This window comes from Thalassophryne amazonica, chromosome 19 (genome assembly GCF_902500255.1).
Source record: "Thalassophryne amazonica chromosome 19, fThaAma1.1, whole genome shotgun sequence".
Classification (NCBI taxonomy): domain Eukaryota; kingdom Metazoa; phylum Chordata; class Actinopteri; order Batrachoidiformes; family Batrachoididae; genus Thalassophryne; species Thalassophryne amazonica.
This window is the reverse complement of record NC_047121.1, coordinates 63,358,573-63,384,104: the sequence shown is the minus strand read 5'-3', so window position 1 is coordinate 63,384,104 and position 25,532 is coordinate 63,358,573. Positions and strand designations below refer to the sequence as shown.

Genomic DNA, 25,532 nt, shown 5'->3' with positions numbered 1-25,532 from the left:
TAAATGTCTGTGACTTGTGTGAATAAAGATAAACAAATACAAACTACTGAACTGCTACAACAGCGATGAAAACCACACTGGTGATTTTACTGTGTACCTATTTTTAAAAACATTTGAACTGAGTGAATTTACAACATGGTTTGGTAGACTATTCCACAAAAGAATTCTATTACTGTAAAGTAAGTGTTACTTTGATTTTTTTTTTTTTTTTTTTTCTGATTAATTTTTTTGTTAATCCTTTTCTCTGTAAAATGGTAAAATTCCCACAGCTTCTTAATGGGTGCAGTTTTTCAGACAAGCTTGAAATGAGATATTTTTAAAATAAAGAACAACTTTATTTTTTTGTTTTTTATTAATTAATTGTTACAGGTAGGTGTGAGGTCATCCCAGTAACGACTTTATTCTTTACTAAGAAACCAGGAAGGACTTGTACCTAATCTGAAGTTTACATATTTTCAAGATAAAATTTTTTTTTACAGTGGAAAGAGATTTTGATGTCTAAAAAAAAAAAAGATTTAAAATGAGCAATTATGATACGAAATTTGGCTTTTAAAATGAAAAAGTTAAAGTAGCCTAGTCAACTCGTTATTGTGGACACTAAATAATAAACATTTGCAAAATGTAAGAAAATTAACATTAATATGGTCATTGATAAATGCAGATATTTTACTGCCATTTTGTGTAAGAATAATGATAAATCAATGATAGTTTCAGGAGTTATTGGTGTCGATATCTGTCTTAAATAGATTAACAATATTCTATAAATATCTTTTATTCCGATTAAATTACATTTAGATTTTATTTATTTTAGTTCCTCCATGGGTGTGTGATTGGTTGCTATTGAGCGGCGGCCATCTAGCGGCAGTTGTGTCGAACTACAGCCGAATGCGTCAGCTCGGAGATCGGCTGCTGTCATTGGTCGACATTAATCACGTGTTTATTCTGAAGATGGCGTCGCCAAATGGAGGTAAATTCTAATTCCTTACCTTGTTGTACTCTGTAAAAATGTCATTTTGGCATTTTTTAACAACTATATATTGCTATTTTGGTCTCATTATGGCTTGCGTGAATATTTGAAGATAACAGAATACACAGGTGGGTGTAGTATTGGTGCTGTTAGATGTTTTTGCGTTGGCTAAAGCTGTCACTAGCCTCAGTCTCCTGTCCATTAAACACAAACGGTCTGTTGTTGACCATAAATATTCTGCTTTGTTAACAATAAGCTCGTTTAATTTGGTGTTATCACTTTAGTTTTGCCACATCACTGTGATTACTGAAGTTTGTTCTTTGTGTTAGGCAGTTTTTGGCGGCTGTTCGTGTTATGGTGGTTTTGTAAACAGCATTTGCTGCGAGCTAAAATTATTTTTAATTAATCGATTAGTTACAGGAAATTGATTGGTCAGTCATGTCCTACTCGTCATCATTACTCATTTCTGTCAGTCAAGCAGTCTGTTCATCAACTGATGGGCTCAGAACTACCATATTTTGTGGAGGATACAGTAAGTTACACCTGTTAAAAAAAAAAAAAAAACCTTATATAAGTCGCACCGGAAGGTACGTTGCACTGTAGTATTAGTCACACTTTTTTTCTGTATTATCAGCTCTTTAATTTGGGTTATTTTGTAGATTCTTGCAGAATTATTTTCATTATTGTCATTTATTCTTTTATTATTAGAGTTTATTTTGTGAAGTGCTTTGATTCTGGGGGAAGTCTTCTATAAATAGGCTTTATAATAATAATTATTATTATTATCAACAACAGTTGTGTGATTCTTCAGTAAATAAGTCGCACCAGGGACTTCCCAAACTAGATACAAAAAAAAAAAAAAAAAACTGCAACAAATACGGTGCTAAAGCCATAATATAGAAAAACGTACTTTAGATAGGGCAATACGGTGGCTTAGTCGTTAGCACTGTTTCCTCACAGCAAGAAGGTCATGGGATCGATTCCCACCTGTGACTGTTCTTTGTGGAGTTTGCATGTTCTCCCTGCGTTTGCGTGGGTTCCCTTCGGGTGCTCCGGCTTCCTCCCACATCCAAAGACATGCAAGCTAGGTGGATTGGAAACTTTAAATTGTCTGTAGGTGTGCATGCGGTTGTGAATGTGTTTGTCTATATGTGGCCCTTTGACAGACTGGCATCTTGTCCAGGGTGTACCCCGCCTCACGCCCTATGACTGCTGAGATAGGCTGCAGCTCCCCAGTGACCTGTAATTGGAGTAAGTGGGTATAGAAAATGGATGGATGAATGGATACTCTTAGATAAACAATAATGGTCAACCATATCGACAGAAAAAAAAACACTTTGTCACTTCATCAGTTACAACTAGCAAATTGGTGGAATCCCCAAATATTTTTTTCAGAAGTAAAAGTGTTTTTGTGTCTTGACAGATGATGATTTTGAAACCTCTCTGCTGAGTTTTGAGAATTTGGACAGGACGTCGCCAGATTTGTGGCCAGAGCAGCGTAAGCATGGATTCACCTTGTACAATTACAAACTTCATAAATAATTATGGACAAATTAATGATGTATGTTATTTAATTATCATAAAATCTCTTTCACTCACAGTGCCGGGAGTCGCAGAATTTGCTGCATCTTGTAAAACAGTGAGTTCGATGCACGACTGCTTGTTTACTTTGCAAACTGCTTAATGAAATAAGCATGAGTGCGTACAGGCTAAGCCAAAACACTCAATTTTTTCATCAGCTGTCTATTCACTTAGATTTTGTGTCACAGCCCATCACTAATTCACCCCCCAAGTGGATGGCAGACCTCGAAAGTGAGGACATCGAAATGTTGAAAGGTAATGGGCAGAATTTTGGAAATTGTGTATTTCTGCCTGTAGCAGAGTAGTGTAGGGGTGTGATGGATCACAAAGCTCACAGTTCAGATTGGATCACAATTTTAAGTCATGGATAAGATAATTTTTTCAGAAAAAAGGGGGGGTTGCAGGCAATATAACTTCATTTTTGAAAAGAACTTAAAGAACAATGAAAATGGTGTCCAATGTTTAAATACTATTTTAAAATTGAATTTAATTCTTATAACTATTATTAGTGCAGTACAACAGGGACGTACTAGATGTTTGAACGTCGCAGACTCACTGTGCGTATAATGTAAATGTTTACACAAGCACACAGGTCATATACTTGTCCATGGTGCCAGTGAAAGATGAAGTTTAGTTTTTATTTTCAGTTTTTAGTTGCCTCAAAGTCAGTTGAATATCGTGAGCACAAAGAGTTTTAATACATAATCCTGTTAAATGAGATAACTGTTTTCTATAAGTAGTCCAGAGGTCTCATTATGGGTTTTGTTATCGTTCTATAGAGCTGGGAAGTCTGACAACCGCCAATCTAATGGAAAAGGTCAAAGGACTTCAGAACCTTGCCTATCAGCTGGGCTTAGAGGAGTGTAAGTACATAAACAAAAGACTTTGGTTTGCTTTGAAAGCATTATTTATGAAGCATGAGTGCTCATCTGAAGTGGGAAAAAGAACTTCATATTTTAATGAGTTTGTAATAACTGTAACTAAAAATCTGATAGGCGATTCATCTAACAGATGTGAAACAAATGGTTAAAAACAGTAGTAGGCCACTTAAGTGGTATTTCTGTTTTACCACTAGATGGTGGTAATGTCCTTTCCTTCTTTCTACATCAGCAGGACTCATAGAAGTAGGAATATTTTTCACAATATGGCAATTACAGTTTCACAGCAGGGCCATTATACTGTTTTTTAATCTAAAGGGACAGTGTTGTACCGAGTAAGTTTTAACATTGTGCTTTGGGATCAGTTGTACAATTGTGCCAAACAGCAAATTTACACAGACCTTACAGACTTCATTCAACTGATTTAGGACATAAAAAAAACTGTAAACAGTGTATTAAAAAGTTAATAGTGTGTCATCTGGATCTCATACCACAAGTGTTTGATGGATACCAAATCTAATTTTTAATCCATTCCCCACTGTCAAAATCATCCTAATCCTTATAAAGTGTGGATTAGCGAGAAGGAGTTAAGTGCTCATATTCCCATAAGAGAAATATGGATATGTATTTTTTTTCAAGTGGAAAAAGCATACAAGTTACAAGGAATTGTGCTAAAGACCCGTCTTTACTGAGTATATAAACACATAATGCATTTAGGCTTTCAACCAGGCAGAACAATTTAACTGCAAGATGTACATAAAACAACAAGCAACCATGGCTGTTGAGGCTTTGGAAATGAAAGAAGCATCAACCACACCTGCTCCTAATTTCCATATATAATATATCATATAATGATGATTATTTCCTGCAACAAGCCCAAATATGTCCCTCAGGTGGTAGACAGGTCAATGATGTGTTACATAACAAAACAAAATTGCTTTTTGGTTAATTAATTGATTTATCTTCATTGAGGTGCCCTTTTAATTTGGGTTAATTTGAGTCTGTTGTTTTTTGAATTATCCTGTTAAACTGGAGGCGATGGACTGGGATTATTCATTCACTCACTGCATTTTTCACTCGCTACAGTTAAAGTAGTTTCAAGCATGTAATTAATTTGGACAGGTTTTATCAAAAATAATCGAAAATAAATAAATAATAACACAACCCAAAATATTGAGATGCAAATTTGCAAAAAAGAAGAGCTTGCCGCTTTTCTGGTTGTTTATAAATGTGTAGCTCTTGTGGGTTTTCACAGCCTTTTAGCCCTTTTATATTCCAATGAATTAACTGCTTTCAAAAACATCTTTCAAAAAGGATCTCTGAATGTAGGTTGCAAAAAATATATGTTTTAAATTCTTTGATTAAAACTTTAACATATACATACCTTATTTTCCAGAGTAAAATTCATGATTTTTTTATTTGTCACTGATCCTGCGACTTATATTTCAAAGTGACTTCTATATGGGAAAAAAAAACTGCATGATTGTCTATGGCCACAAAATAGGGCCATCGACACTCATGTTAAGCTGCTCCTATATACTGATCTGAAAGAGGTACTGTGATTCACCCTCTAGAGCAGAAGGTAGCACCATTAAGCTGGATGTCACAATCAGTAAATGAAGAAGAAGATCTGAATGTGAAGGACATGCAGGGTTTTTGAGATGGAATAAAATTAATAAATCATGCTCTCAAACTGAAAGGGCATGCACTTGAATAAACTAACCTTCATACTACTTGGCATTCTAATTGTTTGAACTGTGTGAGACAGCCAGAACAGCAACAAGGAGGATAGTTAAACTAAACTAAGGCAAACTGTAATGTTTTTGAAATGTACTGGGGTTTCAAAATGTTTAATTGCATTTAATGAGGTAAATGTGCACGTTTTCATCTGCAGTTTACACTTGATGTCTTTGTGTCTCATGCAGTAGCATTAATTAGCCAGTAGCTTTTTCGCATTAAAATAGTGTTTGCACTACAGATAAATAATGTGCAGATTCAAGTCATTTTGCTTCTTGTTGCATGAAGCAGTAGCACCACATTTCAAAACTAACTGCAACTTATAGATGGGTGTGACTTATATATGTCTTTTATTTCTTTGTGATGTGTTTTTGTATAGATGCAATACGACTAATACGCTGATGCAATGTATTGTCCAGAAACTACGGTACTTGAAAATATTCTAATTATTTGTAGATCTCAAAGAGACTAGGAAGTTTCTTCTAATTTAAGTGGAATGATTGAAGGATTTGTACAGAGCAACAACTAAAAACAACAAAAAAATGCATTTTTTAAAATGGCTCTTAAAATGTTTCCTCACTGTATATATAATCAATAAAATCTCTTTTCTTACTTAAATATTAATCTAAACTGGAGAGGATTTTTACATCTGACAAGGACATAATAAAATCATCGGCGTTTATTATTTATTTACTTGTGTGACTGTTAGCAGGATTAAGTCAAAACTACTGCACGGATTTTGATGAAATTTTCACCACAGATAAGGCCATGGAAGACTCCATTAAATTTTTGAGGTGATCCGGATCCGGATTAGCGGATGTCAGAAATCTCAGATTGCTCTTGCTTGTTTGTTTGTTTATTTATTTATTTGATATAATAGCTTTATAACTCCATACCTAAAGCAGTCATTTAAGAACACCACTTTTTTTTCAGATGAAACTCTTCATTTTGCTTCAGAAATAACCTCTCACATTTTGTAGGAATTCTGAAAGCTTTGATAAATGTGTGTGCACATGTTTAGTCAGATTAAAAGGCATCTGCATCTGTGTGGCATACCCTGATTTATTAGCATAGTCCGTGAGCGGTAATTTGTTGACAAAGTGTCTTATCGCTCTGACTTCTGAAACCAGAGGCTGGTATAATGATGTTCACTGTCGTGGGTGGAGGGCTTTGCAGTCACGTCGTGTTCCTCGGGATGACAGGACACAATGATGGTTATTATTGGTGTCGGAGCAGCCCTGTAATGGGCGCCTGTTTAATGCTCTCTGGTTTAATTTTCTCCTTTTCCTGGCTGTCAGGGGAGGCCTTGTAAATCTCGGCTACTTTTTCATCATGTTTTTGCGCTCTTCAGTACCCATAAACGAGACTCCACAGAGGCACGGAGGAGTGAAGGCAGGAGACAGGATTTACTGTCCCTCCGCCTTCGATATGGGAACCATTAAAGATGGAGCCGGTTAATGGGCTGAGCACAATCAAGCAGTGAAATCTCACCCAGCCGACGACCGCAGCGACGAACAACACATGAACATGACGTGGAACATTATTTACCTTTTCTGCGGTTGAGAATCAGATAGTGTGCACACACATACTGTGCTCGGCTCGTGCACATGCGTTTGTACAGGGGGGGGAAAGCATGGCAGACTTGATGCCAAGGCAGCTGCCCATCCATCCATCTACCTTACCAACACACCCAATAATGGCTGCGTGACGCTGGCCTGGTCTGGTCCCAGGGGGCTTGACGCGTGCCTCTTCCTCAGGCCCCAGCTGTTACTCCGCCCCGTGTTGAATGCTCCTGTCGTGAGCTGCTGAACACGGGCATCAAGCCCTGAGTCTCTGGGGAAAGCTGAGGACTCTGATAAGTGCTGTTATTGGAGGTAATTGAAAGCTGAGTGTTCCGTGGGGATGTGCTGGAGGGCCTCGGCTCCTGAGACGGCTGGTAGCAGGATGGCTGCGAGAGCTTATCGGCAGCGCTCTATCACACTTGTAGGCTCAAGGCCACTTCTTCCCAATTAAGACTTGTCCTGTGAAGAAATGCTCTTAATTTCTATAGTAAAAAGAAGGCATTGCATTGATCATGGCATGGTAACAAACAGCACTAATGCTGAAAGCTGTGATGTGAGTGTAAATTGATGAATGTGAAATATCGTTTTCGTTGATTACAGTGACAGAAAGGAAGTCACTCACAAACTGACATACGCTTTTCCTGTGGAAGGTGTGAGTTCCTAATGAATGTTGGATAACTTGTGTTTATCTCTGATTGGACAGAGTGTTGAACCCTTGGCAAATCTTGTTGTGTCCAATGATACGGAACCTACTTTTGTCACAGGTCAGTGACTGTATTTTACACATGTACCAGTGGTGATGTTTGAACTAGACTGCTCTCAGTTATTCCTTAAACAGCATCAGTACAGCTGGACTGCAAATTTGTGCAGTAAGTTTGTTATTATAACTTAATTTAACATGTGCACTTTTGATTTTGACACGATTGGATCACAGTTGGATCTTTGGTGTCCCCGAGGGGCACCCGCACCCCGCGTTGGGAGGGGTCACATATTGTGCAAAATGCAGTTAACCATGGTTTTCAACCACTGGCGAGGAGAGGTGATGGTCTAGTAAGCAGTGGGTTTGAGACCAGAGGATCCTTGGTTCAAACCCCTGCTGTAGCAGAAAATCACTAAGGGCCCTTGGGCAAGGTCCTTAATCCCCCAGTTGCTCCCAATGTGCAGTTGAGTGTCTTGCATGAGGCATCATTGTAAAGCACTTTGAGCTTCTGATTCAGATGGAAAAGTGCTATATAAATGCAGTCCGATGTGTACCCTGCCTGTCTGTAAAACCCCCAGTATAAGACAAGTCCATCCTCTCCCTCTTTTGCCAGCACCACCTTTCAGAAAATGTGTGTTCACACAGGCTGATGGGAGATAGTGATACTTTTGTTAAAGCTCACATATGATACTACTTTACAACAAGTTTACATTTATGTCAGTGGGCCCCAAAAGACATCATTGAAGTTTCTTGCTAAAAAAAACAACAAACAGGGGGGACCGTTCGGTCGGTGACACCGGTGCTTATCACCGCATCTTGTAGCGTGATGTGGATGAGAGTTTGACTCCACTGGAGGGGATTCCAGCCCATCACAGGTTACTTCCCCAGCCAAGACTGGCACTGGACTGCTTTAGAGTCTTGTCTAAGGACACACTCGGGTAACCCAGGTCTACATCTTGATATCCCAGCGCCTACCCCATTGAGTTACCTGCTCTGCACACAGAAGTCTTTACATTTCAGCTGCTGTTTGCCTCATAGGAGACTTGAACCTCGATTTTATCTGTTGTGTTATATGGAAAGGAAAAGGTCAGACAGCAGAAATATGACTTCTGCATACATCTAACGAACTGCACCAAGTCGGTGGAAAAATGGATTTCAGAGTGTAGTGCCACCTGTTGTTTCTTGTTGAACACCACAGTGCACTTTTCCCAAACCCACACTTTTAGACTCGGTGTGACCCTTGGAGCTTCTTCCTGTATGAAGGAGAAGCTGAAGGTCACCCTGCCCTGACAGCTTCTAATGGGGCTGCGTTCACCACCTCCTCCTCACCCTCAGGATCAATCTCCGGCCTATTAGAAGCATGCCGCTGCTGAATATGATTGCATTCACAGGGCCCCACTGGTGCTAATGTGCCGCCATCAATCCATCAAGGGCGGGCTGACCGTGGGGCGGGTGGTTATGAAGTGCCTGTGCTGACAGCCGCTGAATGAGAAACACCACAATAACTGCCCTTCTTCCCCTTCGTCACCTCTCCTACACCACTGGGCTCATCCTCTCAGCTCTGCACAGATTCATAATTTAGATTACTAGGATGTTGAAGTTAGATCGCTTGTTAGAAATGAGCAAAATTGTGTTTTACACATGAATTCTAACAGTGATCTGTGTGCCATTGTACTGAAATGGACCAACACAGATCAGCCCCCGTGGTGGCTACCTGTAAAAAGTTGGGTTTAGTTTTTCATATTAGTAGCACTGCTTATATGCTAGGTGCTTATAAATGCCACATTCAATAAAAAATGTCCAATTGTGCATGAATGTATCAGGTATATGGATGAAATGGTACAAGTGCGAGGTAGATCAATAAACAAATAGATGTGAAACAGTAGGTTTTGGCAAAAAAAAGTTGCCGTCAAAACGGATCAATTTAAACAGAATACAAATCACACAGCATTATCAGAAACATGTAGTGGAATGATATTACTAAAGGGTAAAGTTGCAGTCTGTAATAACAGGATTTTCTGCAACACTTAATACTTATTAAAATTAAAGCGACACTGTTCCGCAGCAGAAATGGAATATAACATTCATACACATCTGTTCATTGTAAGTACTTGCAACAATGATTTGATGTATTTTCACAACCTTAGAATCAGCTCTCCGGGATTAGGAATGAACATATCAAGGAGACAGCTTAGGTGGGATGTTTTGGAGACAAAGTCAGAGAGGTGAGTTTGAGGAGGGACCCAGGGTATATAGGGAGAAAGATGCTGAGGATGAAGCCACCAGGCAGGAGGAGAAGAGGGAAGCCAAAGAGGAAGTTTATGGATGTGCTGAGGGAGGACATGCAGGTGGTTGGTGTGACAGAGGACAGGGTGATATTAAAATGATTGATCTGCTGTGGCGACCACTAACAGGAGCAGCCGAAAGAATAATAAGAGAATGAGCCCTTCACCTCTATATGGGAGCGGGTCCCTTGTGGAGGTCGCCATGTTGATACAGTAGCCCAAAAGGAACAAGCTTACTCCAGCTTTCCATTGGGAAGCTTACTACATTTTCTTCAAGTTTGTAACAAGTTTGGCACAGAGCCTGATGCCTCCCATATCAAATTGTGCAATTTAAAAAAATTAGTAACATTATTCTGTTCTGTTATTGTCCTCCAGTTGTAAATTTTTAGCTCTTTGGTCAATATCTCCATAACAGTTATATAGAATTCCTTCATATTTGTTGATATTTGTACAACTGCAATTCCAATGACATTGGGACGTTATGTAAAATGTAAATAAAAACAGAATACAATAATTTGCAAATCCTCTTCAACCTATATTTAACTGAATACACCACAAAGACAAGATATTTAATGTTCAAATTGATAAACTTTATTGTTTTTGTGCAAATATTTGCTCATTTTGAAATGGATGCCTGCAACATGTTTCAAAAAAGCTGGGACAGTGGTATGTTTACCACTGTGTTGCATCATATTTCCTTCTAACAACACTCAATAAGCGTTTGGGAACTGAGGGCACTAATTGTGTGTCATGATTGGGTATAAAAGGAATCCTCAAGTTCTCTCATGATTGTTGAACAATAAATAAAGGCCATTAACTCCTGGAAGTAATGTATTCTGACTAATGTATCAAATCCATCTGTGTGTCCAGGCAGTCCGTCAAAAGAGCGTCATGGAGCCAAGCCCCCCCCCGCTCCCCGGCAACTTGCGCAGCCATTCCTGCGTACTAGATACACAGCACAATGCAACTCTATGCTGGCCGGGTGTGAAAGGAGCTTTATTGGTTGTGTGAAAACCAAAAATTGATTCACCTGTCTAGCACCACTAAGTTGCAGCTCTGTGGAATTACACTTGGAAAAACAATTGCTTTCTTCGAAAGGTTTTGAGGTGCAGACTCCATTCCAGCTCATGTCACCTCTGTAGGAACAGTGGGTTATTATTTTTATAGCACCACCAGCTGACAGTTTGGTGGACTTACACCTGAAACATCTCAGATCCATCTCATTCCACTCTGTATGGTCTACAAAGGTGTGACATTCTTCTTGATTTGTAGTGTATGTGAAGATTTGACAGCTCTTAGACCAGTCTTCCGATTTTGCAGATTTTTGCCTTCCTGATTCCAAAAATAAGTAAATCAAGCCTGATTGTCCATAGCAGCAGTCTAAATTTTGTATGCCATGGTGTCATACAGTTACAGTGCATCCAGAAAGTATTCATTCAGAGTGCTTCACTTTTTCCACATTTTTTGTTACAGCCTTAATCCATCCAATCTATTTTCCCCTCAAAATTCTACACACTATGCCCATCATGACAATGTGAAATTTATTTTAAGATTTTTGTAAATTTATATTACCCCCCCCAAGAAATCATATGTACATATGTCACAATTTTTTGCTCAATTTAAAAAAAATTCCTGATTCGTCAGTAGAATCTATAATTATTCTTTTACAACAGATTACACACTGTAGCATGCTCCGATTGGGTATCCCGTTGTATTTTTTTGTTTATTTTAATGGCTAAAAGCAATTGGGTGCCAAAAATCAGCAATGGGAGACCTGTTTTTTGTTTGAAGCAGCTGCTGCGAGCTATGAAACAGATCTGATTTAACTTGTACAAACCATGAAAAATCATTTTAACTTTGTGTCAAATCTTCAATACAGAATCACCGCTAAAATGAATTTATGAAATCGGCTTTGAAGTGCAGGGTTGTCCTGCGATATGCCTCACTGTGTTATAGATATCATCTCAAATCTGCAGGTATCCAGTGTAGTATTGGGCCCTGCTGATAGTACTTTTTCTTATCACTGGTTTGGTAAATTACTAGAGATTCAGCACAGATTTTTCAGGAAGATGACGTGAGCATTTTGTGAGCCTGTGCAGCAGGTTGCTGCTGTATCTGATGCAGCTTGTTCGTATCTTGGGCAGGATCAGTGTCTGAGCTCTGTGAAAGGAGGAGGCAGAGCTTAACCGCACACACTCGCTCTCACAGACACACACACACACACACCGCCTGCTGCCTCCCTGAGCAGATCGGAAATGACACCTCATTTCCATAAAGGCATTAGGAATTCATTGGATTTTCTTTCCCAGCTAATCATAGTGCGGATGTAAAACCTTTTAGGCTTTTTAATGAATGATTTTTGACTGATTGCCTATTAATAAGGACACCTCTTGAACAGGCATAGGCTGGGGCAGGGGTTGGAAGGTGCAGATGTGTTTGTTTTGGTGTGTGTGTGCGTGTGTGTTTCAGCCAGGCGAAAATGCATTGGAGGAGGTGGGCAGGAGGGGAGGGGCCTCTCGGTTGGGACATAAAGAGGAACCAGTGGCTCCCCGGGGAAATCACAGCTCGTGTCTGCATCTTAAATATCCCCGTGAAGTATCAATAAGTGGGTAATTGAATTTTGAACACAAACATGAGCGTCAGGTGTATGGCTGGTAAGGCGGGGGGGGGGGGGGGGGGGGGGGGGGTTGGAATGTGTTGTTAAGTGTTTCTGCGCATGTGTGTGTGTCATCTCCTCTGTGTCCCCCTCCTCCCCAGGGAGGAGGGGGGTGAAAGTGGATGTTAAATCCATTAAATAAAGCTTACAGCCTGTAATAGCTGAGTCACACTCAGATGGCCGGTGAGGGTCGGATAGTCCTTCTAACGCTTAATGAAAGTGAATTGGAGCAGTCAGGGCCGGGGTCCAGGACTCCAGTTAACCCAGGTGGTCATCTGTCTTTAGAGCTAACAGGGGTCCAGCAGTTCACCGGGAACGCGCCATCCAAGGGGGGGGGTGTGTGTGTGTGTGAGAGAGAGAGAGAGGTGGTGCGGGGGGCTGAGTGATGATTACTCTCATTTTATACACATGGGAGTTACGGTGGGGGCTGGAGGCGAGTTGCAACAATGACACCCAGATCACTCACCGTAAACGAGCGGAAAGTAAGATGTTACACCGACGCATTTCCTTTGCATTTGCATTCCAGCCTCTTGGGATTTGCCAAATGAAAATGATTCGCCATGCGCGACACATAATAGCAGAAACATGGGATTGACAACAGAATGTCCTCGTGCATGGTCGCTGGGTCTTACCGTTTCATTTGGGAAAATGGGTGATGATTTAAATAGCCACAGGACACCTTTAGGTTTTTTTTTTTGTAGATATAGGTTAATCTCTGTTGCGGCGTTGTACCTGAGCAGCAGTAATCAGGCCCAAATCCACAGCCAGAGGATTAGTGGACTGATGTGGGAGCCACAGCAGTGAGGATCCAGGAAACTGGTCTCGGTCTCAGACAGTAACCTGAGCTGGAGCTCGGCTTTCCAGTTCTAATCGCTTCAGTTTTCAGTCAAGTGAGTTGGTTTGCTAGCGGAATGACTCCAAAAGCCAATGAGCCAGTTTTGATCATGTTTGCTGGAATGTTGTCTGTGTCTGGCCTTGAGTAGAACTTTTTACATTTTGGACTGATGCAGATAAATGGATGAGACCAGGGCCTGGTTTCATAAAGCAGTCTAATCTTGTTTAGTGGACTAAACTCACTTAGTCGACTCATCTTTTGACGTTAGTTGTTGCACAAAGCACTTAGTTGGTTAAACTTCCGCGTTACCCCAACTAAAGTTTTTAGCCTGGTTCAGGGGAAGCTAATCTTATTTTAGTCGACAAAATGTCAGTGTCTTAACTGCAAAAAAAAGGCAGTTATCATGTGCCACCACTTGATGGAGGAGGAAGGAAGGAGATGCTTGCGGCAGAAGCGAGTGTTCCAGGACTGGAATAATCCAATGGAGAATACACGGACTCTGAAATCGGGAACACTTCTCTTCTCCTGCGGCAGACTCAGCAGACGGACCAGCCCAGACGTAAACAAAACTGTTGCGCATTGGCGTTGTTTCTTGGCAACGGGAGTCAAGAGGCCGCTATGACCTTGAAAATCATTGACTAATGTAAGACCGCTAATCTAACAGTTTAGTTTTATGAAACCAGGCCCATGACTTGTTTTGCATGTTTTTTGTAAGAAAACATTGCCAGATATGATATTTAAGGCATTTGTTGAGGTACAGACATGATTCCCAAAGCGTGCTGGTGCATAACGGTACTGCAGGTGGATTGTGAGAAGGCAGTAGACATAGATTTTTTTATTTTTCCATTTTGAAATTAATTTTAAAATTACTTAAAAGTGATAAAACTAAACTATGGGAAAGAAATTATGTTGTTCTTCATTGCTCCATGTAAGTATCGGCAGTGCTTTTTTATTACTTGTGGCCTATGTTGATTTTCGCAACGCATTTGATTCAGTTGATTGAGCTGCTCTTTGAGACATCGTAGGATCCCCAGAAAGCGACTGGATGTCAACGCCAGCCTATCCACAGATACTTTGAGTGCTGTACGGAGTGGAGGCAGAGACTCTTGAGTTTATTTTCCCCGTGAAAACTGGCATTCATCAGGGGAGTGTTCCGGCACCTGCACTGTTTAATGCTTGCATGGACCAGGTGTTGGGTAGGGTTGGCGAGGAACGGTTTACTGACCTTGACTTCACAGATGATCCTGTGATGTTTGTGGAGTCAGTGAATGCTCTGATTGCTGGACTTGAGAAGCTGAGTGATGAATCAGCATGTCTGGGTTTGAGATGGTGATGGATTAAGACTAAGATTCAGGGTTTTAGTGACTTCCTGGTCTCAGTCATCAGAAGTGTATCCGCATGTGGGGAAAGACCTGAACTTTTAGTGACATTCTCTTATCTCGGCAGTGATGTACATGTTTCTGGGTCTTCAACCTTTGATATTGAGAGACGCCTGGGAAGAGCTTGTGGAGTCATGAGGTCACTGGACAGAGGTGTTTGGCAGTTCTGATATCTTTGCAGGCAAACGAAGGTCCAAGTCTTACGGGTCCTACTGCTGTCTGCCTTGCTGTGTGGTTGTGAGTGAGACTTTGATGCTAACTAGTGACCTAAGGTGATGACTGGAAGTCTTTGGTACTGGGTGACTTTGAAGGATCCTTGGCTACCGCTGGAATGACTTTGTATCAAACGAGCAGTTGGAGAAACTAGGATGAGGAGGATCACTTGCATTGTGGGGGAGCGTCAGCTACGACATTTTGGCCATGTGGTGCGTTTCTCTGTGCATGGTCCAGCACACAGGTGCCTCAGTGTCGAGGAGCCTGGTAGCTAGAGAAGGCCAAGGGGACGTCCACATTTCACCTGACAGCAGCAGGTACAGTAGTGTTCAGAATAATAGTAGTGCTATGTGACTAAAAAGATTAATCCAGGTTTTGAGTATATTTCTTATTGTTACATGGGAAACAAGGTACCAGTAGATTCAGTAGATTCTCACAAATCCAACAAGACCAAGCATTCATGATATGCACACTCTTAAGGCTATGAAATTGGGCTATTAGTAAAAAAAAAAAAAGTAGAAAAGGGGGTGTTCACAATAATAGTAGTGTGGCATTCAGTCAGTGAGTGTGTCAGTTTTGTGGAACAAACAGGTGTGAATCAGGTGTCCCCTATTTAAGGATGAAACCAGCACCTGTTCAACATGCTTTTCTCTTTGAAAGCCTGAGGAAAATGGGACATCCAAGACATTGTTCAGAAGAACAGCGTAGTTTGATGAAAAAGTTGACTGGAGAGGGGAAAACCTATACGCAGGTGCAAAAAATTATAGGCTGTTCATCTACAGTGATCTCCATTGCTTTAAAATGGACAAAAAAAACAGAGACGCTTGGAAGAAAATGGAAAACAACCATCAAAATGGATAGAAGAATAACCAGAATGGCAGAGGCTCACACATTGATCAGCTCCAGGATTATCAAAGACAGTCTGGAGTTACCTGTAAGTGCTGTGACAGTTAGAAGATGCCTGTGTGAAGCTAATTTATTTGCAAGAATCCCCCGCAAAGTCCCTCTCTTAAATAAAAGACGTGCAGAAGAGGTTACAATTTGCCAAAGAACACATCAACTGGCCTAAAGAGAAATGGAGGAATATTTTGTGGACTGATGAGAGTAAAATTGTTCTTTTTGGGTCCAAGGGCCGCAGACAGTTTGTGAGACGACCCCCAAACTCTGAATTCAAGCCACAGTTCACAGTGAAGACAGTGAAGCATGGTGGTGCAAGCATCATGATATGGGCATGTTTCTCCTACTATGGTGTTGGGCCTATATATCGCATACCAGGTATCATGGATCAGTTTGGATATGTCAAAATACTTGAAGAGGTCATGTTGCCTTATGCTGAAGAGGACATGCCCTTGAAATGGGTGTTTCAACAAGACAATGACCCCAAGCACACTAGTGAATGAGCAAAATCATGGTTCCAAACCAACAAAATTAATGCCTCGCAGATATGAAGAAATCATGAAAAACTGTGGTTATACAACTAAATACTAATTTAGTGATTCACAGGATTGCTAAAAAAGCAGTTTGAACATAATAGTTTTGAGTTTGTAGCGTCAACAGCAGATGCTACTATTATTCTGAACACCCCCTTTTCTACTTTTTTTTTACTAATAGCCCAATTTCATAACCTTAAGAGTGTACATATCATGAATGCTTGGTCTTGTTGGATTTGTGCGAATCTACTGAATCTACTGGTACCTTGTTTCCCATGTAACAATAAGAAATATACTCAAAACCTGGATTAATCTTTTTAGTCACATAGCACTACTATTATTCTGAACACTACTGTAGATCGCTATTTTATAGATGTGGGTTGTCTGCCTGTGTGGTTGCCATCCAGGACCCGGGGCAGTTCTGCAGTGTTGTGGATGCAGCAGCAGCACCAGCGCATCCTCTCAGACTCGACTTGTTTTTCATTAATCTTACACTTGATCTTAGTTTTACATGTCTGTCAAAATTGCGATTGAAGGTTTGGGTGGGTGCAACATTACGAGATTTCAAAGTGGGCCCTGACATTTTTGAATTTGTGAACGGTTGTTGTGGAATGCCAACTAATCATCATCATTTGTCAGCAAATAAGCTGTCAAATGTGTTTACTTATACAGTGTATTAAACTGTGGAAGAAAAATCCACATTTCAGTTTGCTTGAGCCCACATAGGTGTCTTCAAAGTGCACGTTTCTTCTAGCCAACCCTTAAAAACTAAAATATATTAATTTCACAATGTCAGAAAAAACACATAAAAACAGTGCATCACAGTATGTGGAAAACCCGAAAGCAGCTTAGTTATCTAAATTGCTGCCCAGGAGTTGCACTTGTAGTTTAACTTGGCTGAAGTAAAATCACCTCAAATTAGGGTAAAACTGTATATGATTGAACATCTTGATGGCTGTAGCTGCCCCACTTTACCAGAGTCACCAGTGATGGAATCTCAAACCGAAATGATAATTAGATGCCAACAAATCAACAGGGCAAAGAGATGGTCCGCAGAATCTATAAAGTGTCATTTATATGGATGGCAGGCTTAACAACATGCTGATTAACTTAGAGCAAAATTACTAATTGACCTTTCTAATCAACTAAACAAATCTCTAAGTCCCACTAATCAGTATTGATCTGCTGTGCTGTATGATAGTGTGCGTGGGTGTGTGTATATGGAAAAAAAGACAGTGTGTGAATGTTTGGACTTTTGAGTGTTTTATATTAGTTATTAATTGGTTGTCACGTTTTCTTTAAATTACACCTCCCCCACCCCTACACACACACACATACACACGTCACAAAAGGTCAATAAGTAGGACACCTAAAGAAACAAGTATTTCTGACCATGACATCCAGATAGTAGATTAAGCGAGCAATTGATTTTTTGATTAAAACATTTTGAGCACTTTTGAGAATTGATTTGGCATTTTAGTGCAGCAGATAAGAGAATATTTAGAGCAGAATCCTGCAAATGGTGATAAAAGCATCAAATTCGGCAGAAATACTCCTTAGACATTCCTCTTTTGAAAAAACGATTGGCCACTTGAGTTTTCAGTCAGCGTTCAGGTAGAGGTCAATTGAAGAATTACACAGGGGTCAAAATTAAAAGATGCTCTAATCATATTGAAACCTATGCCACATTATTTGCCTGATCATAAAGATTCCAAAAAGGTATGGTTTGGACTATCTGTGACTGAATTCTATGGAGTTATGGGATAAAAACAGCAAGAATGGTGACAAAGGTCAGTGTCAGTTTGTACAGGGGTCAAAAGTTAAAGTTGCTCCAATGTTGGTAAAAAGTGATGTAAATTATTAGTTGATTTAACAGGGTTTTAAAAAGGAATAGTTTGGATCATGTATCATGCTTAGTTATCACGTTACGGGGTAACATATGTCACATTCATAGAATCCAATGGACATTGACCTTGTTTGACCTTTACTTTGGAGAAGCATTCAACACTGTCAAAACTATTCCATTTATTAATCCTATTAGCTCAACCAATAATTTGCATCACTTTTTACCATCATTGGAGCAACTTTAACTTTTGACCCCTGTACAAACTGAAACTGACCTTTGTCACCATTGTTGCTGTTTTTATCCCATAACTCCATAGACCTACCTGGCCACTGATTGAAAATTGAAGTGGCTAATCGGTTTTATCAAAAGAGGAATGTCTAAGGAGTATTTCTGCCAAATGTGATGCTTTTATCAACATTTGCATGATTGTTTCAGTTATCTGCTGCACTATTTGTGATCCACCTGTAATAATCTTTCTATAAAGCTATAAAGATACATCTGTGCGTATGTATGTGGCTCGCATATCTCTCTGACTGTGTCATATCGGCCTCGGCTTTTGGATATGGCTTGCGCACGATGATGTGCATCCTTTATTATGGAAATTTTTGGGATCAGTGTTCAAAACCTTTATTTTGAAGTCATCATTATTGGTACAAGGTGCAACGTTCTCGGCATCAGCTTCGACAAAGATCGTCGACAAAGATGAGTCACTCTCTGTCTTAAACAGATGACTATCTCTAATGCGTTCACGGGGGAGAGACGGAAGAAATAAATTAAAGAAATAAATAATACACAAACACTCTGAGAGATATGTGAGCCGCAGACAGACACACAGACGCTTCTTGCTTTATTATCACAAGGTGCAACGTTTTCACGCGTCAGCTTTGACAAAGATCGTCAACAAAGACGAGTCACTCTCTGCCTTAAACAGATGCGCGTTCACAGGGGAGAGACGGAAGAAATAAATAATCCAAAAAACATTATGAGAGATATGTGAGCCACAAACAAACACACAGACGCTTCTTGTTTTTTTGTCACAAGGCGGAACGTTCTCGCGCACCAATTTCGACTAAGATCGTCGACAAAGACGAGTCACTCTGCCTTAAACAGATGCGCGTTCACGGGGGGAGAGATGGAAGAAATAAATTAAAGAAATAAATAATACACAAACATTATGAGAGATATGTGAGCTACAAACAAACACACAGACGCTTCTTGTTTTATTATCACAAGATGGAACATTCTCACGTGCCAGCTTTGACAAAGATCTCCAACAAAGCTCCCACTTTTCTATAGGAATACATACTTCCTATGGGCACTGCACCAGTAATAATAATAATGTAGCACATTCAAATCATGTATACAAATTGCAACAATTAAATGTAACAATGGAAGCAATAAAATGTGAAATACATAGAAAATGTTGCATAAAAAAATTTAATCAAATGGCCTTTCAGTGTCTTGTAAGTCATTTGCAGTTCTTTAAAATCTGCCTGAGATGAACAGGCAGCCAGTGGAGAGATGCTGGCACAAACAATAAATTTAAAAATTTCAGTCAAAATTCTGTATTTTGAGTCATCTGTAGATGTTTCATTCTCTTGTTTGACAAATTCTGGAGAACATAAAAGCATGAATCAGTGTTTCAGTATCCTGCTGTATATTTGAACTTGCAGTGGTTTGTAAATGAAAATGGGAAGTGTTTGCCACCATGCAGGTCAAAAGTCAGTAATGAATCAAAACATTTTTAACTGCTTCCCTGTGATGAGTTGCAGTCACCCAGTGATGGTTTTAGCTGATCATGAAGGTGTTTGTGACAGGAAAAATAAGAATCATCTCAAGATAAAAAAGGGAGCAAAAAAAACCCAAAAAGCAAAACGTAATTTGAAAATTAAACCTTTGACTTTAGGAAACTGTAAAAGGCTTGTTTTTTTCTTTCTTTCTTTTACTATTGAGCTGTTAGTTTTTACAATAAATGGTTACTGGATAAACTACAGACGAATCTGCCAAATGGATTAATTTCATGCAGCTTGGTGGACATGAGGGAGAGGATTTCCCTTCTATTTTTAGTGTTGTGAGAATTAGGCACACCATTGTTGGCAAAAGCAGAACTGTCTAGAATCTCTGCCAACTACTGATTCCATCAACAGTTCGAAGACTTCATATCTCACAATGCTAATAATGTCCATCTCTGAGATATCACCAAAATCAATGGACCGTATTCAGGACACAGACGAGCTAGCTTCAGACTTTTGCAGGTCAACCACCCAAATGTAGTGACTTTTATTCCAAGTAAAGCCCGTCCTTGTCATTGGTTGAAAACAGCTTTATTAGTTTTTGGCTAATCCTGTCAATAAACCAACAACTAGATTGCAAAATGTTGCCAGAGGTGACAAGATACCTTGATCCAAACAAAGCCTTCATTTACATCCACACCCACCTGATACTCAACATTTGTGATGTCACCTCTCGTATGAGACAGATGGTAAACTGGATATTCCATTGTTTTTCAATAAAGCAATGAAAGTTGTGCCACTGATAGCTGTGAGCAAGGCAGCAAAATTACCACATCTCACGTAATTATCTACCATCACCATGTTTGATGTTGTTAGTAACTTTCCACAGGCTCAGCAGTGTCCTCTAGTGGATGTTTTGCTGAACATCCTTGCTGACGTAAATAATGTATGTAAGTATGTGGGTGTAAATGAGTTAAGTGTTAACTCTGTAGCCCACTGTGGTCATCAGTCTTACTTTCAGTAGATAGATTCCGTTATTATATTATATTTTTCTAATTTTTAAAGACAGTTATGACTTTGTGATGTTTGTATTTTGGACATCTCCACTGTATCTGTGCAGCTGCCATTCACATAAGTCTTTACAATACTTTAACTTAGAATTAGTGATTTGTTTTTGGTGTTAAATCTGTGATATGAGTTTGAATCTGAGCACAGGGAAGTCAGAGCTGTAATTAATGAGATGTGGTGTGACACAGTCATACATGACCTGCTTTGCTGTTTTGGGGTTCATCTGAAGATGGAGGAACTGACGACAGGGGAGAGAGGAGATCACACCTTAAATCTATATATATATATCTATATATATAGATATATATATAAAAAAAGACTAATGGCTGTCCATCAGCATTCGGAGCGCAACTGCTCCTAATAAGAAAGCACCATCGGTGATCTTCGGTTTTGGGGTTATCCCAATGTAATTGCTTTCTTTCGCCTCGTTTTGATGGCTTCTGTCTGAGGCAGCCGATGCATGTCCACAGGTCCTCTGATGACTCTATTCAGGGTGATTTGAAGCGACAGCAATGTGCAAAATGAATCCATCTCATTCCAATTAGCATCATCTTTAACCTAATGACGGACACCTCAAGGTGATGTGGCCCCCACGACCAAACACACCATTATCATTCCACACCGGGCAATTCATCTAAATTACTAAGCGCTCCCTCCACTTTTTTCATTAGGTGCTGTGGGCTGGGGGAGGCGGAGCTCTGCCTCACCAGCACGCAGCCGCTTGATATCCCGATCACATTCTTCTTGCTTGCTTTATGAAGCTGGATGACTTTCTGCTTTTTGCTCATTTAATATCCGCAGGATTCGAGCCACTGCTCTGTGTTTGTAATTGTATGTGATGTACAGTGTTAGAGGCCAAATAAAGACGTGGAGGTGAACGCAGCTTTGCGGCTCCTGGAAACAACAGTGGCGCTGAGAGCTTGATCCTCTCATCTTTGACAAAGAATAATTACTGTACCTGGATGGTGCTTCTCCAGGGTTTGCAGCGATGCAGCAGGAAAATCCCTGCAGTCTCCATAATGATGTCGTTTTCATTGACACAAAAGCCTCTCCCTATGAAGACTAATTTCACAGATGGCTTTCAGCAGAGAACATTCTGTTTTCAGATGGTGTTGAGCATATTAAAGGGGTCACATTGTGCAGAAGTGGATTTTATCGCAAGCCCATCTTATATTTAAAGCTGCAATGCATAGGATTTAGTTTAAGTAAACAGAAAGGAATTTTTGTATGTAAATATAAAAAGTCTTTTTTTTTTTTGTAAGGCCTCACTCGCACATAGACTATTTTAACCATGAGTGTCCACGAAAACACCATGTGAAAAGTCATCTTGAATCTTGCCAATATCATGGATACAAATCAACATGCAAGACTTCTGTTCAACAACACTGTGGCCTTATTGTTGTATTTTCTGAAGTATAAGTTACAATTTTTTACTCTGGTGCAACTAGGGATGGGTATCGAGAACCGGTTCTTTTCAAGAATCATTAAGAAATGATTCGATCCACCGACATCAATAATGTTTTTGCTGAACGATTCCCTAATTGGTCCTTCAGAGCAGCCGTTGTTTTTGACGGTGCTTGTCGGGAAAATGATCATTTCTCTACGTTGATTACAGACCCTGCAGCGAGTCTGTAATCAGCCGCTTCGATGCGCTGCTTCTTTGGTTCTGTGCTTCACTGCTTTTCAGAAGCGGCAAGTCTGCTTCTTAACCCCTCTCACAGCCATTTAAAGATGTCAGTCGTGAGCCACTTTTGTGCGGATTGAAGTCACTAACTGGGACTCTTGTCTTGTTGTGGGCAACAAACGAGAATAGTCCTCCGTTTGGTTCGCACAGCTCCAACCGCTGTGCCGCTCACTGCTGAGTCAAGTTATAGTCCGGCCGGAATTAATAACTTCAAAGCGAATCGCTGTTTAAAATCAAATGACACCTCTCTCCAAAGGTTGTAGTACAACCAATAAATTACAATCGAACCACCTCAGCTCACTCTTCTAAACATGGAGGAGCAGTAGCTCTACTTTGAGCTCCTCACGAATGACTGACCTTCTCACCCTGTCTCTAAGGGAGACTCCAGCCACCCTTCTGAGAAAATACATTTCGGGCACTTGTACCCGCAATCTAGTTCTTTCGGTCATGACCCAACCCTCATGACCATAGGTGAGAGTAGGAACGAAGCTTGACCGGTAGCTCAAGAGCCCTGCCTTTCAGCTCCACTCCCTGTTTCATCACAAAAGTACAGTAAAGTGAATGCAACACCGTCCCTGCTCCACCAATTCTCTGGACAGTCTCACGCTCCATTGACATCATCCCCCACTCGTGAGCAAGATGCCGAGCTGCTTGAACTTCTTCACTTGGGGCAAGACCTCATTCCCTACCCGGAGTAGGTAGTCCATCGGTTTCCTGCTGAGAACCATGGCCTCAGATTTAGAGGGGCTGATTCTCATCCCAACTGCTTCACACTCGGCTGTGAACCAACTCATGGAGTGCTGGAGGTCACAGGCCGATGATGCTTACAGGACCACATCATCTGCAAAGAGCAGTGTTTTTAACAGATTATTATAAAAAAAGGCAACTGCCAGTTTGGCTTCTACAGATGTCAGAAAAAATGTTCAGAAATCATGAAATGGTCATACAGATGAAAGAGCAGCCTTAGTTATTACAATTCTAATCTTGTGTTGTGCAAATTGACATGGTGCTATTCCACAGAGCACCGTCCCTTACCGTTTAATCTCGAATAGCAAATTGGGGCACGTTTTGAAGCATCGCAGTAACTTCTTGATTCATCTTTGTCATTCTTGAACAAACTTTGTTTACATAGTAGTTACAGGTGTCATCGGCACCAGTTTTGAATTTGGGGTCAAATTTTCAAAGCGTGGTAACGCCAGGATGTTTGTAGACTTTACAGCTTCAGTCATATTTGAAGATCGTTAAACAGGGAAACTTGTTTGACTGTGCTCCACTGGGGTAAAAATTTGAAGCAGAAACAGCGTTTGTTGCGGTTCTGGCCGAGGGCGCAGCTCATTGGTTTCTTTATCGGGCGGGGTTGCCAGGACTGCACTTTATAAGCCGTCCAGTTACCAGGTCGGTAATTTATAAGCCAGCCTGTTGGGAAGCAAGCCGGAGAGAGCTGTTTCATCCCGTATTTTGCACTTGTTTTGGATCGTGGTTGATCGTAATAGAATGGCACCCTGTGCAATAAGGATGTTATGCTCCGGAAAATAAGGTTCTAGTAAGACTGCAAAAGATGGCACCAAGAGGAAACAAAAGTCACCAAGATACCACAAGAATTGGTTCAACAAAAGCAGCACAACACCTGATCCAGAACCAGACTTGAACAGCTTCAAACTGTGTAGTATCTCCAGGATCCGGCCAGGTTTGATGGTCATGGTCAAATCATGTAGGTGAGAATGAGGCTTTAATGTCTGATCAGTGATTTATGTCTGTTCCCATAATCACACTTTCAGATGAACTGATATTCTTCCTGTCAGTGTCCTCCTCTCATTTTGAACATTCACGTCCGCGCACGTCTGAATACCTCAGTGCGTTTAGACACTAATCAAGCAATCAGCAGAGTCTCTCCGGTATCTGCGTCTCGGTTTTATGTTGTCCAGAATGAACAGATGTTTGTCTAAATTATCTCCCGGTGTGATGCTGCAGATATTAAATACATGCTCTGCATTACTAAGCAACTCTTCTGAAGCTGTTGGAGATACAATTGATTTGTGGGTACGATTTTATTTTTTATTTTTTTATTTACCCCCCCATTGTGTATTAACTCAAACACGAGACCAAACTCCACAGATTCACTTCATTTTTCATTGCATCAAAATATTTGATTTTGTGGTTTGTTCTTGCTTTCCAGCACGAGAAATGACCAGAGGGAAGTTTCTGAACATCTTGGAGAGGCCCAAGAAGTGACGTAACTTTTTTCCACTTTCCCCCCTCCATAAACGAAACATGAGATCTGGAGGTGAATCAGATCTGAGCTTTGATAATGACGAGATTCTCTTTGAAGTTTGACAGAACGCTTCTTCGCGAAAACACGAACGATCAATTTTCACTTAATTTTATTGTAGCTTGTCAATCTGTCTCCATTAAACGTGTCTAATTTATTCTGATTTTAAACATGATGTATATTTTTGCAGTTGGTGAAATTGTTAAATAAAGTTTTGCAATGAAAGGGTGACTGAGCATTAATTCGGTTTTTAGGCTCATGCAGTTAAAGTTGATGATTCAACAGGTTGTTTAGCGAATGCTGGGCGTTTGATTAGGGCAATAACTTCATGGCTGTGCCGTTCGACAATGTGTAGCTGCTCTCTGGCTGCGCACATGTGAGAAGCTCCAATGTGAGAGCGCTTTCCCGGCTACCGTGCCATGATTTCCATTTAATGAGCATTGGAAACAAGGCTCCCCGACACAAAACATTGCGTAAAAATAATATTGCTCATTGTCGTCGTTGTTAATGAAAGTTGACATAATTACTAGGACCATTTCTTTTCTAATTAGCACATTTCAGCGTTGTGGGAGCTAGTGGCCGGGCAAAAAGGGAATCAGACAGGCATGCCGAACGGGAAACAAAAAGAAGTCCATCTGCCATAATTAGGCGAGACAGTGGCTCGGATTGTTCTCAGCTGGAGATGTCGCTGGGCCTCTAGACGCTCACT

General features: G+C 40.4%; 1 protein-coding gene across 1 annotated transcript; it reads left to right on the top strand.

The window, feature by feature from the left end:
- Nucleotides 1–855: 855 nt before the first annotated feature.
- lin52 (lin-52 DREAM MuvB core complex component) lies at nt 856–25,048 on the top strand. Its single transcript, XM_034159755.1, has 6 exons — nt 856–967; nt 2,391–2,465; nt 2,569–2,606; nt 2,737–2,803; nt 3,328–3,411; nt 24,731–25,048. Exons 1-6 carry the CDS (start codon nt 886–888, stop codon nt 24,784–24,786), a joined length of 402 nt encoding a protein of 133 aa, XP_034015646.1. The 5' UTR covers nt 856–885; the 3' UTR covers nt 24,787–25,048.
- Nucleotides 25,049–25,532: the final 484 nt, after the last annotated feature.